This window comes from Ciconia boyciana, chromosome 7 (genome assembly GCF_034638445.1).
Source record: "Ciconia boyciana chromosome 7, ASM3463844v1, whole genome shotgun sequence".
Classification (NCBI taxonomy): Eukaryota; Metazoa; Chordata; class Aves; order Ciconiiformes; family Ciconiidae; genus Ciconia; species Ciconia boyciana.
In genome coordinates this window covers 66,010,414-66,029,545 of record NC_132940.1, presented here as the reverse complement: position 1 = coordinate 66,029,545, position 19,132 = coordinate 66,010,414, and the positions used below count along the sequence as shown (strand labels likewise).

Genomic DNA, 19,132 nt, shown 5'->3' with positions numbered 1-19,132 from the left:
TCTATAAAATAAATAATAAGCAGATGAGCAAAACCGTCCTTTCCTCAGAAGACAGGGATTTGCAAACCAAAGCAGAGCTAAACAAACAAGCTGTTGTAACGCAGTGATTCTGGAGCTATCGGGAGCTGTTGAATAGCAGAAGGCAGCGGAGTTGTTACCCATACAGCTGACGAGGAGGGCGAGAGGTGTGTGGATATCCTGCCTGGTACTTACGGCAGCTGCGAACGCAGGATACGTGTTCGTGCCATCCCCGGGATGATTCTGTCACTCACGGCAATAGGCAAATGAAGAGGTAGCAGGACAGTTTTATCCTTTCCAAGTCCTCTGTGAACATGAAATTTGTTGTTGTTTGATACGAATCTGTAGTTCCCACTGGTGTCAGGAAAAGTCCCCACATGTGTGGAGAGAAAAATGACACCCCCAAATTAGCAGCGTCATCTAGCTCAAGATCTGAAGTACTTGGCATAAGCATTGCTTTCAGCCTGGGGCCGCAGGGAAGCTTGTGCAGCCTGGGGTTCGGGGTACGCGTGCCCCTCCACGCAGTCTCCCTGCCGCGTGGTTGAGAGGCACCTTGTTCTGCCTGACCTGGCAGCTCTGCGTGCCCACGGGCTGAGCAGACGGCTCAGTGGGAGGTGGGTATCGGCTCGGGGAGCACGCAGCTGATCGCAGCGGGGGACCTCGGCAGAAGGTAGGTAGCGCTGGCTGTCGGCTGCGGCGGGGGGCTGGGGAGGGGCCGAGGAGCACGGTGGGTCGGTGGAAGAGCGTGGTTAGACTGGGGAACTGGGAAGGGAGACGTGGTAGCAGAAAGAAGGCACGTGGCTCGTCCATTCACTCGAGCTGGGGGTCCTCACGATAAAAAAGAGCTGAAGGAGTTGCACAGTGGAAGTCCCGGAGCTAGAACGGACCTCCAGGGTGCGAAAGGCCTCTGCTCTTCCTGCTGACCTCTAGCATCGCCAGCTCCTCTCGGGCAGTCACATCTCTGCCAAACAGACTCCTGCTAAGGACTCTGCTGGGTTTTTTACTTCCCTTCCCTTCAAATCAGAGCAGTAGGAAAATAAAGACTTCAGTGAAATTTACTGTGAAAATACCTCTGTATTTCATTTGAAAAGACTTGACACTCCTGCGACTTGGCTTCTCCGTGAAATGACCCATCCTTTGTTATTTTATTCCTTGACTCTTACAAAAGGCTGCAAAGCCACTTTCATACACCTTCCCACCTAGGCTTTTTTGGTAATTGGACCATGGTTCCTTTCACAGCGAGGAGGAAGGGGAAGGTGGGAGGCAGAATGAGACACCTTCCATACAGGCACGCTCCTTTATACGTGCCCATTGTTCCTTTACTTAATGGAGTGAAGGAAAAAAGAAGTTAAGTAAAGGCTACAGATGAGAAGGATGGTTGAAATACAGCCAGGAGGACACCCCGAATTCGGGGGGTAACCGGCTTGGTTGGGGAACAGAGTGGGAAGGAGAGTAGGTCTAGTCCGGTCCGTGGGCGTAGGGCGCATGGTTATGAAAACAGCTCAGACGCGGGGCGGCACACCCAGCTGCGCACCCGCCCTCAGCACCTCGCCGCAGCCGTGCCGGTCTGTACGCGTTGCACAAGCACGAGCTCCTGGTAACGGCTGTTCTCTCGTTAGAAGGGTTTCCCACCACTGCCTGCATCTTTAATGGGTATTACTACATTCCACGAAGTTAGGTGATAACTTGTTGGTCGTCTTTTAGTACGTACTTGGGTTTGGGGTCTTCTGCGGAAAAATAATTTCAGCTGATTTAAGAAATAAACGTGTATGCCCGCTGTATGTGCTAAGTGGATAGGTTTCTTAGCTGATTGCACAGCTGGTTGGAACGTGGCAATGCCGCAGCTCCTCGTTTATACCGGGCTTTGAGCAGCCTCGTAACGGCGATCTCTGGCATCGCCGATCTCGGGCGTCGGGACCTCTGGCTCTGCTCTGCGGGGCAGATCGCTTTTGCTTGTAGCTTTGGGTCAGGCTGTGAAGTTCTGAGCTGGAGACTCTAACTGGGATTTGAGAGTCCCGCTGCCAGTCTCTTCCAGTGGGATTTGGAAAGCTGTTTACTGTAGCTTACCAACAACTGTGAGCTTGTAAACTGTGTTTTAATCTGCAACTTTTACACGTGAGCCCAAAAAAACCCCAAACTGAATATAAGAAATTAAAAAAAAAAGAATCTGTGAAGGAAAAATTGAAAATAGTGTTGAACAATAACTCTGCCTTTTCTGATCTAAGCCTTACATAATTGGTGACTAAAATTACTGTCTTTTTCTTTTTCGCTTTGGTACGTGATAAGTGTCTGAAAGCTTTATTTAGTCTCGGGAAAATTTTTGGACTACTCGCTATTAGCTCAGTTACATTTCTTTTAAAACTTCTTAACCGCTCTGTCGCAGGATATCATTTTAGAATGAGGTCACACTGTCTGCATAATCACAACGTATTGTTCGACCTGGCATTAAAAGAAGAGAAAGACTGCTACTAGTGAGGGAGAGCAATTACAGCTTTGCTCTCACGGCCATTAAAATGCAGCGAACGGCAAGTGCTCTAAAAATGTTCTCATCGGACAAAAGAATCAGAAATATGACAAAGTGACAAAGTTATCTTTTTCTTGGGTCAGTGTGCCATTGCATAAGTATGAAGTGTTCCAGTTTTCTATTTAAAATACAGATAAACCTTAAATTGTTTTAATGGAACAACAAAAAAATCTCTTTTACAAAAGATTTTAAGATTGATGTCAACGTTTGTTTTATGGATTTTTGAAGTATTAATTAATGAGGGGCATGTAAGTGGTTTTAAAGCAATTAGTAGCCATGATGCTTTCTTTGAAGATCAACTGCCATTGTATTTCCTGTTCTGGTTATCAGCTTTCTTAGCTTCGAGTGTTAAATGGGAGAAATTCTTGTATAATCTGCAAAATGAGCTCAGTTTTTTATAGTGCCTTTATTTTTTCAGTCTTTGTAATCAAGTAGCCTCCAACATATGACCTGCTTCTATAATAATATGTAGCGTTAATACATTTGTTTTTCTACGATGAGAATCCTAACTCCCATATCTCATAATGTAGAAGATATATCTATAATAATAATAATAACAACAATAATAATAATAGTCTACTTTGAAGATCTTACAAATATACCGGTTTTAAGCTAAACCTTAGTGGGGGATTTGTGCCTATACCATGCCCAGAATTGGGTATATTTTGATTTTAAAAAATAATGAAAATATCTCCCGTTTATCTTTTCCCCAGAAAGAGTCAGGGGGATTTGTTATACTTTTGCTCATAATTAGTGTGTGAAATTAGATAATTGTAATTAAGCTCATTCTGGGCTTTTCTGCTTTTAATAATTTTAAGTAATTAGGCTAGCGTTGTGCATGTTTAATGAGCCTTTCATATTCTTTCAGCGTGCTACAACTAAGTCCATTAGAATTCAGCCTGCAGAAATACAGTATTAGCATCCTGGTTTAGGAAAAATATTTTTCAAAATACAGCCTTCAGTATTTCCTCCAGAATCCAGGCTTTTATTTTCAGGAAATGATGGCTGAATTTTCAGATTTGAATTTATGACATTACGTATGTGAGCTGCCTTAAGGACTGGGATATTTTACCCAGAATTTGCAACTCTTTGACTTGCGTTTCGCCCCCTTTTTGTCCAGAGCTTGTCCCACATGCACACCAGCAGCGCGGTGTTCTCTGGACCCGAAAACGAGCTGGAGCTGCTCCTTGCTGGCCTCCAGCCTCGCCGCTCCCTCCACCCTCGACGTGGCGATGGGGCCAGCACAGTGGCCGTGTGCCGTCGGCACCGGGCGATGCTGGGAGAGGCAGGCATCCCGCTGATGCCTTGCTGAGAGGTTCTGTGGAGGTTCCTCCATGGCTCCTTCCCCTAGATTTCTGGTCATTACAACAGATTTAGGGGAGGGGGGACAGGTGCTAAAATAGGCACGCGGTGCTAACGTGCACTGCGCTTTGAAATTGCAAGATAGGACGCGTGGAGTGTGTGTCATCTGCGGGTGGTCCCTGGGAGCAGACCCATTTTATATGGTAAGTTGCCATTCAGTGACAAGGCTGAGTGGCAGAGCATGAATAAAATATGATTTTATAAGAAAGAGTTAACATCTTTATGTTTTAATATTGAGCTTTTGGCCTCTTTTTGGCACCGTAGATGTCATTTGCTGTGAAAGGTATCGTTTTGCTGCATTTGAAAATAATAACGAGCTGAGTTTTACCTCCAGACCAAATGCTTGCAGCAAAACAGTCATCTCTTTGAAGAACCGGCTAAGGATTTTGTAATTTAGTGTTTTCGTAGTGATTTAGCGTGAAGTTCAGCTGCCTAAATTTAGGCATCTGGCACCACTTGAGACGCCATGGGGCTTGTGAGGCATCTTCCCGGGGCTGCCGGCGTGACTCGGCCCTGCTGCGCTGCGGAGCAGGAGCCCTCCGTGCCGCCGTGAGCCAGCGGAAGCGGGAGCTTTCCCTCGCCAGGCTCCAACGGTTGCAATCATTTTGTGTTTGTTCAGCGTGCAAAATCTCACCCTGCCGACTTTCCCATCGCTTCATTCATGGCAGTGTGGAATGTGAAAAATATTTTAAGATAAGTCGCTACGTATTGTTAAAAAACACTTGTTCCCTAGATGGAAATGGATCTGGCTAAAGGTGAAGCACGACACAAAGAAGCAATTCTTAAAGTCAGGGAAGAAGCGAGAGTGGAACTAGACATTGAGAGACAAAAACAGCAAGAACTAATCACAAAATATCAGAGAGATCACGAAGAGCTCCAGAAGAAGGTGTGTAACACTCAAGAGACAAGCTTTGTGGCAGTAGAGAATGTAAACTTCGGAGAAATAGTATGTGAAGGAATAAAATCTTCTTTATGTGTAGTCCTGTATCTAGATGATACGATATTTTTTTCCCAGTCTTAGTGCATGGCGTGTGTTTCTTTTTTTAACAGAACAGGCTAAAAAGTAAGTCTTCTAGTTAAAGTTAAATGGTGTGGAAGTTCTTTTTCTCGCATTTTCTCTACCCAGAGTTCATCTATGTCCATAGACTGTCGTTGTTAATTATTTTTAAACTGACATCATCATTTTTTTAAAAGCCTTGGACTGTTTCCGACTATGACAAGTTGTCACAAAACCATCCACACCGTTTTTCCCCTCCCCAGATTAATTCAGCTGCGATGGGGTACGGCCCAGGCCCAGTTAACTGCTTGCTTGTCTGTACGGGCGGTCGCATCACACGCGGTTGGCTATTCCCAGCTACCCAGCCCTGCAGGTTTTGAAGTTTTATATAGAAATTGGAAATTGTACCTAGAACCTTAGTTTTCAAAAGATTTGACACATTTCTCAAGAATTCTGGAAAAATCAAAGAAATTTTATGACATTATATTGTCGTTTAAAATCCGTTACATCACACAGTGTTTCAAAGAGCTAAAAATAACAGTTTGACTTAGTACACTTTACCAATATTTGACTATGATTTTAAACCCTGCAGAAATACTGGCGTGCTGTAAACAAGTTAAGTTTTCCCATTTTTACCTCTATTTCTCTGTTTGATCTTGGACACACTAATTAATCTCTCTCTTCTGGGTGAGTTTCGATTAATTTACAGCTCTCTGATATCCTTTAAGGGTATTATGTAAATTCAAAGCATTTTTTCTTGGTCTCTGAGGACCTGTATGTTTGCATTTGTATTTTTTTTCCTGAAGTCAACGTTTGTCTGATACTTAATTCTACATATCTAAAGATATCCACTGAATGTAGACTAATGCAATTTTTGTCTAATCCAATGCAGATACCAGGATTAATATCCAGTGCCACCAATAGCTTAAGGATGGAGACAGAAATTCTTGAAAAGAAGCTACAAGATGCCCAGATCAAACTTGCAGAGAAAGATGAAGATAAGGAAAAAGAAATTCAGAGCCTTAAAAGACTAATTACTGAGCTTGAATTTCAGCTGACAATGGAAAAGAACAATAATGAATCATTTGTGGATAATATGAGGAAAGAAATTAAACACAAGTCAGATGAACTGGAAAAATTAACCCAGGAGAGGACACAGCTGATTCACAATTTGAGTCAAGTTCAAGAGGAGGTAGGAACATGACCGAGGAAATGCCTTGCTATTTTTACTTAGAGACATGTGATTTCTAAAATAATTCAAAACATCTATATTTCAGACCCTGATACGTACTGGTTTAAAAACCATTGAAATGAAAAGATTTAGACAACAGGTCCATCATGATGTCATAAATACAACGGACCACAAAATATGTAACATTTTTAATTCAGAAAGCACTTAAACTAGTGGTTTCTTTTAAAAAGATCTAACTTTTTCAGGTCCTGCAAGACATTTATTTCTTAGTCTCGAGCCTCACATCATGCTACATAAACATGAGTAAACAATAAAGCGTTCTTCATGTTTTTAAAGTAGAAGACATGGACATTTCTCATCCTTTGAACAGGACAGCAGCAATCCTCCCAGTAATCTTACTTAGTTTGGAAATCATTTCTAAGGAAAACCTTCATACTGTCAATAGGAACAAGAGTGGGCACGGCCCTGTTCTGAACGGCTGCTGGGGCAGAGATTGCATCTTTTAGTGTGGGAGCGTGTGTGCGTCCTGCCGTGCTAACGGGGATGTATCCCACCTCCCACCAGTAAATCCACTTTCCCTAGCACAGGAATGCATAACAATTAATCAAATGCGAAGAGAAGTTTGACTGATGGATATTCTTATGACAAGCATTTGCTGAATGTTGGGAGTATAAGGGGAAGGGAGGAGAGAGCGCTGTACTGCTCGACGAGAAATGTGAAAACAGTGAAGTCAGGGACTGGAGATAAGATTAGACTGGAATGTCCAAAGTAATTAAGCGGCAGAAAAAAATTGGTAACCAGTGAAAATAAAACTCTTCAAAATGAATTAGGGCTTGGGTTGATATTTATTTCTTCCTTGAAAAAGGTTCAGAAACACTGTGTTAGTGAAATCAGAATGATGTTGGCAGTCGTTCTGTCCTGTACCTATGGCAAAGGCTCTTGGAAAGACACGCGCTCTTCAAGTATTGGTCAGGAGCTTCAGCAGAGTCAGGAACACGCTGCGATCCTCAATCGTGAGATTCCACCAGCTCTGCTTATGTTCTTAGTTTTCCCCACTCTGAAGCAGAGTTCCTCCTCTAATATCGTTATAGTAGGAAATGAGGAGATAAGAGCGGTTGAAAATTGAAACTGGTTTTAAGGTAAACTTTGCACCAGGATACTGCCGCAGATTTGCAGGTAACGCTTCCCAAATAATTTCATGGACTATCAGTCACCATCCGAGTGGCAGGGAAAGTAATGTCTAACTTTCTTTCATTAAGTTGTCTGCAGAGTTAGGTATTCAGAGAGTAAGTTACTTTGGATATTTACGTCTCTCCCACTTCTACCTCTGCGTGTAGTTACGTTCCTTCTCCAACAGCTCCTTCGCTTGCAGTCGGCACAGAGGTTAGACAGCCTGAGCAGAACTTCTGTGTTTCCACTCTACATCCACTACAGATGCTTTGACCAAAGTAAAATTTTAAAATCTAAAAAAATTGGTCAACAAAGGACTTTTCATTTTTCCATCATTTCTCAAGTTTTGATGGGAACACACAGGCAAAAATTTAATAGTTTTAGTAACCTCTTCTTGGCTAAACAGAGCTTACCACCTTCCACTTTAGTGGGAACACACTTCTGTGCTCTGACTTTACTGACACCAGTATTCGCTCTTCAGAACATCAAAATAGTGCTATTGAGATGATCTTTCTTACCCATTTTCTTCCCTCGATACACCCACTGTCATAATCACATAGAGACTTTCAACTACAAATGTTTGTCCTCATTTCAAGGTGATCTCTGATCTGACCCGGCTTATGGCTCATACTTCTAGCACTGAAGAGGTTTACACAGAAATGTTAGTGCCCGGGCGATGAGGTTGTGCATGACTCAGAGTGTTCTCCGTTTGACTCGATCATCACTCGCTGTGTTGGAGACTGCCTTGGTGGCTGCTTCCCTTCCATTCTGATGGACCTCCTGGTGTCAGCAACAATTGCTTGCTTAGAAGAACAAAAACGTGGATATTTTCTGCTTGTGTTAGTACTTTCAGTAGTTCTGACTTTTATGAATCAGTTTAGTGGTGTTGCCCCTTGTGTTTTATTTACGTTTTGTTTCAGCTGGAAACCAGGAAAATTAGCGTCACAAATAACTTCTACATAATATGCTAACCTGGGGACTTCTGTAATACGGAAGCAGTTTCAGTTGTCTGCTCAAGGCCCAGTACCAGTCGCTCCCAATTTAGATATCAGTAATCACAGCGCAAAGTTTGTGAAAACCACTAGACTGAAAATCACTTATCCCCATTATTTGGGAAATAATAATCAATAAAGAATGCCTTCACAAAAAATCAGTGCATGATTATTTAAACTACAGAGGAGGATAACTTCTGGAACATCTTAACATAACGAAGTGGCGCGGTAATACCCAGCCTCTGCACGTTGCTTTTTCCTTTCCAGGAGCAGCGTTCCCAGTTTCCCCCTAGCTGGAGGATGGGCAGGAGATCAAAAGTAACTTCTGATAACTTACCTTATATTTTCCACTGTCTTCAGAGGGAATGAAGGGTGTGTAAATGCTGATGTGTGTCCTTTGAGTGACTTTCAGAGAAACCAAAATATGGGGAGATACTGAAGGGTGTGTATGCATCAGTACCCTCCGGCCACCCCTGCCTTAAGCCCGAGGAGTTTAATGGGCACACTTTTTGACTAACGGCATTTTGTAAAGCCAGTGTTTGTTTCTGTTTGCAGAACACTCTTCTCCAGGAAACGGTGCGCAGAGAGTGTGAGGAACGCTATGAGCTGACTGCAGCTTTGACTCAAGCCAGGGAACAAGTACTGGAACTAAAAAAGCTCAGTGGAAACTTCCCGTTATCGCCGTGTTCCCTGACTCAGGGCAGCCTAACCTCCTCTGCTGCCCTGCTCGCTGATTACGGGCAGAAAAGCCGCACAAGCCCCAGCGCTGGGAAGGAAATCAATCTCTCCGGACAGTTTGGTATTTCAAGAGCTGCTAAGGCACCCACCTCCAGTAAGCGTAACAGCAGCGGCAGTGTGGGCTTGCCGGCTCTAACCCCACCGCATCCTCCAAGAGGAAGGGCGGCTTCGCTGAACGAGCCCAGGAGCAGGATCGCTGCAGTTATAAGACGACAACTGAGTCAGCTCTGACAGCTACGCACGCGTGCGTAGCACATGGGAAGCCATGCCAGTGCATCAGATGACCATTTGCTTGTGGACCCCTGGGGTCAGATCTTAGCCGATGCAATTCATGCATTTCTACAACTTAATTTTAAGTTAAACTTTTACATCTTTTTGATGCGATAATGTTTCTTTGTCCTTTGCATATCAATGTAGTTAAATGCTATCTACATTTCAAGACGAGAAAAGTAAAAAAGGAAAAATATGACCTCTCCAAGAGGAGCAAATCTTCAATAGGTGTAATTAAAATAATTGCCAATTTCAAATACTGTTTTTCCTAACCACTTTGTTGGAATTTTCCTATTTTGTCTGTTCTCCCATGTAACTTAATTGCTCGTTTCTGGTGTAAAAATGTGATTTGTTCAGTTAGAATCAGATGTTTGCCATTATTTAATGCAACAGTGTTATATTTGCAAATAATTATGCGTAGGTCAGTGAGACTCGTTAGCTGTGGAGCATATATCACTCAGCACGAATATGTGGCAAATCCGTGCGCTCAGTAGACTAGCCATTGGCAGGGACATAGCTTCATCTGTGTGCGAGTCTTCAAGCTGCGCTAATTAACGAGGAGTTGCAGACTTAATGCATTTTGTCCAAAAGATGGTTGCCTCTTGAATTTCATCAGAAGCGTCTTTACGTTAAGCACGATTTTTAGCTTCAAAGTAGACACGCTGGAGTTCTCTATAAAATTATTGCACAGGAGGATCAATATTTTTAGTTTTACTGCTTGATACGTGGAACCGTGCTTTGTTTTGGAGCATAAAGAGCCCAGACAAGTCTTGGTTGTCTCTGTTGGCGTGCAGACGCTGCAGAAGTAGCTGCTCTTCGCACAAGGCAGGTCTGCTGTTGGGTTTGTCATTGGGGGCACCGGGTGGGCTAAGTGAAACAGCGATGGGCAACACGGACACAGTGTGAGGTTTTGCTTGCTATATCACCAGATACTCACGGGTTTTGGTCAGATAAGCCCAAACAGGGCCAGTTTGGTGATAGTAACAGGTTCCGGCAACAGCTCAGCGGTCATCAGACAAGGAGAGGTGATGGAGCAGCCTGGCAAGTCCCCTGGGCAGAGGTAGACCTACCACGTAGACCCAGCTCAGGCAAGGGCTGGGGCCAGGGCAGGAGCTGGGGCTGAGCTCCCGGGCCAGGACGGCAGCGCAGGGGTGCGAGCCCCGGCACTGGGGTGGTTCAGACCTGCTGTGCCCCCAGAGCCCCGCAAGTCCCTCTCGTGAAAGACCGCTGTTCTTCTGAGACCATCAGCTCTGACTCGGACTGGAACTTCATGGGAGGTAAGTTAGAGGGGAACGTTTTGGAGACTCTCAGAGTGTGCGTACAAACAGCTGGATGACTGCAATTGCCTGCTCCTGTTTAAGTTTGGGGACTGGGCTTGCTCTTCACTCCGAGTCATGGAGTTGCTTCTTCACAGGACACTTTACTTGTAAACCCAAATACATTTATAATTGCACCATGAACCTTGACCTTCTCGTTATTTCTGAGTGATGAGATAGTCCTATGTGTGACAAAATGACAGCAGTGGGCCATGTCTTCAATGCTGGAGAAAATTAAAAAAGCTTTGTAGCTTTGTTGCATCCAGTGGCATAACAGGGAATGAATTTTATTCAATAAAATCAGTGGAAGAAACGACCGTTGTAGATTTAGCACCTGGGGCTGGATTTGAAAATGCACTTTGTCTTAGTCACCTTCTGTTCCCACTGAAACCATCGATAAGCCTTACCTGATTTCTGTGGTAGCAGAGTTTATCCAAAAGCTCAAAAAATCCGCTATTCACGAATTCCAAAAGCAACAAAAAATCAGTATGATACAAGTTCCTCTGGTAGCTGCTGCTGCATAGAGGTGGCGTGGGCACTCTGCAGTCGGTTGGCAGATTGAATGGACGTGAACCTGACCGTCTTTTATGCACTGACCTCAAAGAAACTGTTAACAAAAATCAGCGGATTGGGGGTTAGCGTTAGAATCAAACACAAATCCTGTCTCCAGGAGAGCGTAGACTCAGCTCGGGGGAGGTCTGAGCCTGACAGTTCAGCTTGCGGCTTTCCTCGGCTTTGGCTCAAGAGGAGGCCTGATGGCTGCCGTGAGCGAGGCCAGCTTGCCTTCCCCCATGCAGAAGAGCCCGGCCGTAGCTTCCCACCCGAGCACGTACTGCTAGGCTGCCCTCCCTGGGCTCAGTGGAGGCTTGCCTAGTTTCACTAAAACGGGCTTGTGCTCGATGCCAATCGACCAGTTAATTGGGCAAAGGCGCCGGTGGGTCTTAGGCACAACCAAGAGACCTGGGAAGCAGTGGGAACTGTCGAGGGGACCTGCTGACTTTGCTCAGTTACTCGTATTTTTCTTAAAGATGTTGAAAATTGGAAACGTCAAAGATGGTGAAAGCAATTCCACTGAAACGCAAGCCTCACGAAATCCATTTTTCAGTAGGCCCACAAATGCAGAAAGAAAGGGATGTGGGGCACTCCCGACAGCCTGTTTGGAGGATGGCTGGGTGGTCCCCGTCTTGGGTCGCTGGTGATGCGGATTTTCTTTTTTGGGTTTAGGAAAGGTCCTGACTTCTTCGAGCTTGAAAATTGTTATTCCGCTGTCCACCCAGAGTCTTCCTGTGCCGAAGAAGGAGATTTTCACTGAGGCAGTTCTTAAAATGATGAGCCCCAGGGCTCTATTATGTAGATTTTTCATAAAATTTTAGATGAACTTCAGTTGTATTTCACAGTCTTACGAGAATTTTTAAATTATGTAAATCCAGTAAGTGCTATTACATAACTTTACGCCCGTGTATAGCCACGGAACAGGCATCACGGTGAACCCTGCGGTAGCCGATGTTGTAATCTGGAGTTCAACACTGGAATGTTTATGTCGGAGAAGAGGTGGGACGAGTACCTGCGGACCGTTCTGGCTGGAGATCACCACTGCGCAGTAACGTCGCTGTGCTGAAAGCAAAGCCAGAGCGCAGGTGTGGAAAGCAGCCTGTCCCCGCGTAGTTCTTCCCGTCGGCAATAGAGCATATCCCCAGTTCCATGGTGTCGCGGCCGTTCCGCCCCTCGTGCCGTGCAGACCGGTCAGATTTAAAATCTGGGCTCTTGTCCACCGCTTTGGTGTTTATGTCCTGTAGCAGCAGCAGTAGTGAAGACTGACTGTGTGGTCGTAAATTGTAAAGAAAGGAATAACACGTAAAATAACGAGAGCAGTCACAGAAATAATGTTCCTAGCATGAGGGAGTGTATAAATCATGGATCCAAACCAAGTCGAGAACAAATATTTCCCTTATTTCCCCTCCCTCACAGAAACCTGGCACTCCCGCTGCTAAGCAATAAGCAAAATATATAAATGCCAGGAAACCTTTTTTTACCAGCTTTTAAAAACAATTAAATTAATTTCACATAGTCAAGGAAAGTTTACAGAGTATTTCTTGTAATGGGATGAAACGTACTAGCAGAAAGTACCGCGAAGAATGTAGACACCTAATTATATCACCACATTTTCAGGAAATAAAACTTCCTGGAGGCAATGCGTCTTGTAGAAGCGGTATCGGTTATGAATGGGTTTTTCGTATGCGGGACCTTGCACTCTAGGACTCATGGCACAAGGGAATACTAAAAAAATCTCCAAGCTTGAAACAAATCTGCCTCTGTGGGATCCTGACCCGCTGGCTGTGGGCAGTAAGCCATCCTTTCACTTCTCAAGGTTACAAGAAAACGTCCCATGGCAACGGGTTGTCTTGTTCTTGCCTAATGCAAAGGCTTCTGTTTTCTTCCTTGACAGAGCTGATATTGTTGCTCGATCGAGAATAGTAGCTTGTACAGTCCTAAATCTTTCCATAAAGTATTAATCCCGCTAGCAGGCTGCCGGTTTGCATACTGGGATACCCAATGCGCTAACATACTGTGTTATCACCAAATTTATCCATGTCTTTTTATCCAGTAGTCTTCACTTCCAGAGCAGTTTCAAATCTTTAGTGTCCTACTATTAACCGGAGAGAGTTTACACGCAGTGGCTGAGCACAGTGTGAGCGTTGGGAGGAAGCCGAAGTGCCTGGGTGCAAGCTGCGAGGGGACTGCCATCACGCTCGTGGCTTTGTGGATGGGAAGGGGAGACCGTGGCGGGGTCGGCGTCCGGCGAGGCCCTGGCGAGGCCGAGCTGGGTGTCGCGGGCTGTGCCGGCCAGCACTGCCCCACGCTTGCCCTCTCCAGCCTGCCCACCGTGCCAACCCCGATTCCTCTGGGCATGAACGTAGGAGTCAGTAATACTGCTCTGATGCTTTAGAGAAGGCTTCATGTGAGCATCAAACATCATTTGTGGTTTGGCCACCTCTCTCTTGAGTGCAGACCCATCGCTATTGATGGGGAAAGCGCATGTATCTGTGTGTGATGGGAGGGGAGGTTCGGGGCGCTACCCGAAGCCAAGGTAGGACAGGGCAAGCGAAGCCGTCACAGCGTTTCTGGCATACAACGCAACGGAAGAGTCCTTTTGGGATGCCTCAAACTTCTGCATGTGCTTTCTGAATGCTCCTTTTAAGCTGCTGTCCCATTCTGTGTTCACCGGGGAGAGCTCCCCGGCCTCAGGCCAGGCCTTTGCTCTGCCCCCGTCCCGGCAGAAGGTGCAAAGGAGAGAAGCTGAAGATGGAGTTTCTGGCTTGCAGGCCTTACACAAGCAGCGTATGTCCGCAGTGGTGCTTGGCTGCCGTAGCAGAACGAGTGAGCAATTTTGAGACAACTGCAATATAGGGGTTGTCCTCTTCTTGTATCCCGGGAGGTAAAACCAGATGGACATGGCCAATATAGTCTAGAGCGGGAAAGCTTTGAGCAGGGGACATCCTGCAGGACAGCGGGACAGGAGCTCTTCTGGGGACAGTCCTTGGTGCAAGCCGTGCTCAGAGCTGTGCCTTGGCTTCAGCTCAGGAGGAACTTGCTGGTTGACTCTGGGAGAGGAGCAGAAATGAACAGGAAAGACTGATCAAGTCCCTACATGGAGCCTGGGCTCTGCAGGAACACAGCAGATCAGGGAGCTGAGTTCTTGGGCAGCATTGGAAGCCCCCAGCATGTAGAGTCCATGGGCTGCCTTGGGAAAGCCAAGCCTACCTCAAGTGTTGATGAGCATCAGAGCCCACGGTAGGTACAGCAAGAGCCAGGCGTGTTGTTTCAAGCACATGTCACGAATGCAAATGGATGGCTGTTGGACAAGAATGGCTCGTATCCAGCTCACGGGAAGCTTGGGCAGGAGAGCCGGGGCTCTCCCAGACACGCTCCCTGTCCCAGGTCACTCGCTGGAGCAGCAGTCGGATTTAAAGCAGTCAGTCTACGTACCTCGTTGTGGGTCATCGCTTTTCCGCTAAAAGTTGCCCCAGATTTCTCCACAGATAATAGTGCGGAATCCATGACATCTGGTGACATGGAGCTGTCTTGCCGCTCCTTTGACAGGAGATGAAATTATTGCTTGCCATATGTATCAAAGTGCTTGCCATATGTATCCTAGAAATAAGTGCTTGCCATATGTATGAAACTTTTATTCGTAATGGGATATTACAAAATAAAGCAGTGATGTGCCTCATGTATTAAAAATGATAAATAGATCTTTAACTGAGTTGGTGTGTATGATCTGGGATCCCAGCCTGTGGCTTGCATATGGAGTTTTTCCATGAAGGAAGAAATTAGACTTCAGAAAAAAAAGCATCTCAGTATCTTAGCAGCATTAAAAGTATATGAAAATAGAAACTGGAGCCAGACCCAATGCCTCATATCATTAAAATGTGTTAATCAGAAAAAAGATAGACTGTCTTTCTTTTCATTTAAAGAACCAGTTGTGCTGCGAGATATTCTTTGCTTTAAATTCTTGATTTGGCTCCCAGCATTTTAGAACTGGTTTCCTTTAAAGCCTGCAGTATGCTGCGGACGCACTGGGCATTTTTAATACAAAAGAAAGAGCAGAAGAAAGAAATTGGGGAAATTTCCTTTCTCAGACAAAACCCACACATCTTTATTTTTGGTTATTTAAAATGGGGACTTATTTACATAATGAAGATTTGATGTTTGATTTCATCTTTAATTGTTATAGGTGGTTAAGGGTATTCTGCTGAAGAAAGAACAAACTCCATATGCAACTGTAATGGCGTGAAACAATGTAACCAAATATGCTTAGCACTTATGTGGGGGGTTTTTTTCATCCTCAAAGCATAGTACAAAATTAATTTTGATAGGATAATAAAAAGGATACTGCAAAAGATTAATGTTGAAGGGATTTTAACACCGGAAATATAATTTGTGTGATGGAAAATATGAGCATCTGGCATTGCACTGTGAACTATTCCCAGATAATAATTAAAAAAAAATCTTCCAAGCAAGCACGGCCAGCTCCCGCAGATTATTTTTGCTTGTCTCTCCAGAGATACCCTCTATCTTCTGAAACAACCGCGCAACAAACATTCCCTCCTTGCAGTTTTCCATCTGGAGCCGTGAATGACTGGGGAATTAAGGTCAGTGCCAGGACGTGACTCTATTTCTTCCCAGTAAGCCAAGGGCCGGTCGCTGCGAGGCCTCCCAAAGGAACACCTTCTGTTCTACCGAAGCGGAGCTCATTGCGTTACAACCGTGCAGCGAACGCAGGTACAGCTCCGTCAGCGCTCCCCTGGCACCTTGACCTTAACTGGGTAATGTCGATCACACCAGCCTGCTACGACTTGCTTTACACCAGTTTAAATGGACAGTCCTTCACGTGGAAAAGTCCGTAAAACAATATTTAGGACTTCAAAAAAACTCTGCTTTTAAAAAGTATTAAGATAAAACGCGTCTGCAATGCGTGTTATACCTCATCCCCATAGCTTTTGTGAGACGGAAAGCCCTTTCGGTGTGCTCCGCGGCTCTTGTCCTCCGCTGAAGTAGGCTTCGGGGATGCGTTCGATACGAAGGCAGTTTCACGTCTCTGAAGAAAGCTTTAAAGAGGCTTCTCGCTGTCAATTGCTGTGTCCAAGAAGTGACTCCCAAGCTGCTGGGCTCCGTGGCGGGGAAGCGTGAGCTGCCTTCGGTACCTCGCAGCTCTCTGCAGGGACGCGAGGGTTTGCTCTGGAGCAGCAAACTTCTCGGGGCTTGGCACAACGAGGGTTTGAAGAATGAAAGCAGGAGTGGGCAGGCAGCTGGGAGCTAAGGCAGGGAGGCCAGGCTGAGCTGGAATAAAGGCTCAGGTGTCCAAGAGAGGTGGAGAAGAGCTTGGAGGGAGCACCGAGCTGCGGTGGGACGAGCCCCGCACGCCTCCCCACCCCGGCCACGCGCGGGGCTGTGGCTGTGGGTACATCACTCCGTAGCCACATATTAAAACGGAGAGCGGAGCAGAAAAGGCTGGCGGGCTAGCAGAATCATGTCATTATCAGACTTGGACGTTATTAGGGTGTGGATTGCACATTGCCTTCGTTCTTTGCCTTTTTACGGTGGGTTTGTACGTGACCACCGCCTGCGTAGTCCGCAAATTGTCGGTTTTACGCTGTCGGCCTGTCAGACCACGGAACTGCTGTGTATTCGCCTCGCTCAGCTCTGCAGGGCGCTTTGAAACGCGGTGCTGATCCGTGTGCGGGGCAGCGCTGAACGACGGCACACGGAGAGCAACGAAGGCGGTTCCTTGTCACCCCTGTGCAAGGGTTTGTCTGCTTGTGCCAGCACAGCCCCATTGCCACAGGTCACGAACAAACAGATATTCTACTTACTCTTTCATTTATCCTCTCTTTGCCGTCACACGCTAAACGAAATTAGGATCAAAATGGATGTGCTAACGCAGAAGCCGTTCCAGCTGTGAAGCTTGTCTGATTGCACCAGAAAATGTCACTGTCTCGGGTCTGAGCGCTGCACCAGCCTCTTCAAAAATCAAATTTAACTCTTCTCTTTGTGTGAGTCATAATCTCCCATACTAGAGGATAAAAGAGCAGTCCCAAATCACGCTGCGGGTGCCATCTGTTTCTTACTCTCCTGTTACCTGCGCTTGTTCGTTTAATAGGGTGTGGAGCGATGCTGGCTGTTCTGAAAGCTGTGTAGATTTTTGTATCATCTCCTAAAAAGCAATGGATTTCCAAATGTCAGGAACATACAAGTGATGACACAGAGCTGGTTTAGCCTATCAAACCTGGTTTTGCTGGTTCCTCAAACCCACACATTTACAGAAAATGGTTTGTTTTGGGGAGCCTCCTGTTTCCAAAAAGACATTGAATGTTTTTCAAGTTGATGGAATACCCTGTTTTGACACTACTGAATGTTAAATTTGTATTTATTTTATTCAGTTTGGAATTCGATTGGGAAGTGACTTATGGTAAAATCCGATCGTGGTGAAAACGAAAGAGGTTGGAATTCAAACCAAAAGTTGAAACATACAGGATTTCACTGCAGCAAATCTGGAAAGTTTCACTTTTCGTTTTCTTATTTGTGGAAATCTTAAGCTCTCCTGGGGCAGGAACACGATACCATGTGTGACTCGGTGCTGGAAGCCTGTGTTGGCCGTGGCCACGCCGCAGGGCGTTGCATGTGGTCGGTGCAGCGGTGAGAGCAGATGCGGCCGGAGCCTGCTGCAGGCACGAGCCCTCGTGGCGATGCCCCGGCATCCGCTGGCTACTGCTGGAAGTGCTTCAAAGCCTCTGAATTCCTTGATGTAAGAGTTAAAGAACAATTTGGTATAAATAAGAACTCGATTGCTGTGCAGACGAAGAAAGCCAGCTGCAGTCAGTGGTGTGTAAAAGGTCTTTAATGATGCAAACAACTTTTGGACAAAGTACAAAAGACGATAATTAAGCAGCTAGGTCAGAAAGCGTGGCAGGCATACGTTTGTAAGAGATCCCTTCACCGTCTGTTTTGGAAGCAGTTTGCTCTAGGCACGAGCACAAACGTGTAGGCAACTTGAGGTCCAGCCCTTTTTCATACCCTTTATAAAAGCAAAACCAAACCAAAAATGGGGATAAATGGGGTATTAGTACCGGGCTTTGTACTTGCTATTGCTTAGGCTGTAACGCAGCCGGGATGCCATGCTAACATCCCTGGCGAGTTTCAATGTCGACACGGTGGAAAGCCCGGGTGCTGTGAGGAGCGCTCCGAGGAGCTGCGGGTTTCGAAGGGAACCTTGAGGTTAGTGACCAGCTTGGACAGGGCTGGTCTTAAACATCATTCAAAGTGAAACCCGACGTCCTGACCCAGTCACAGGCCTCCTCAAGCGATACCTCAGCACGAGGCTTTGATTTGCAGAACTGCAGCTCATGAGGCCCCATCCGCAGGGGGCGAGGGGGGCTGACAAGAAATGACGTCTCCATTATAACCGTACGGTATTTTGCCAACACAGCCCAACGATTTTAAGAGCCTGAAGAGGAGAACCAGCCAGGAGCTCGGGGTGGCCTTGCTCAGCAGGAATGCCTGGGGAGGCCGCTTTATTCCAGGTTTCCTTCTCGAGCCGCGGCTGTGGGCACCCTGTGCTTAAGGGAGGCTGGGCTGATGTCTGACGGGACACGTTCTTCAGCTTTTATTCGGGTTTTAAACAGCCGTTGTTGCTACGAGAGCCCAGAGAGGCTCCATACCAGGAACAGGGTCCTGGTGGCCCCTGGCCGGTCCAGGCTGGCTTTGTCCAAGTGTGAGCGAGGGGCCCCGGCCGAGGCAGGGACACCCCGATCCTGGCAGCCAAGCGTCTGCCTTCCTCCCGCGGGCGTGAGACGGAGCCTGGACCCGGATTGCTGGGGTTCACGGTGTTCTCCCCCGCCTGGCACGGCGTCACGAGGGACATCCTCACTACGTCTGAACCCTGGCCGGCGGGACCGCAGTTGGTTTCATGCTAGGTTAGCCTGCGGCAATACAGCTGCCTGCTTGTTCTTCTTATTTTTAAAAAAAAACCAGTAAACTTGCAAGTTGGTAACG

General features: G+C 46.2%; 1 protein-coding gene across 3 annotated transcripts in view; it reads left to right on the top strand.

Moving 5' to 3' along the window:
- Positions 1 to 10,779, top strand: part of LEKR1 (leucine, glutamate and lysine rich 1) — a 67,894-nt gene extending 57,115 nt beyond the window's left edge. For 2 of the 3 annotated variants that reach the window (XM_072868562.1, XM_072868563.1), the window contains 3 exons: positions 4,638 to 4,790; positions 5,794 to 6,093; positions 8,811 to 10,779. In XM_072868562.1, coding sequence (XP_072724663.1) covers positions 4,638 to 4,790; positions 5,794 to 6,093; positions 8,811 to 9,224 — 867 coding nt within the window. In that variant the 3' untranslated portion in view covers positions 9,225 to 10,779. Of the gene's footprint in view, positions 1 to 4,637; positions 4,791 to 5,793; positions 6,094 to 7,859; positions 8,103 to 8,810 lie in introns of all 3 variants that reach the window. The other variant, XR_012043531.1, reaches the window with a different exon arrangement.
- The last annotated feature ends 8,353 nt before the right edge of the window (positions 10,780 to 19,132 follow it).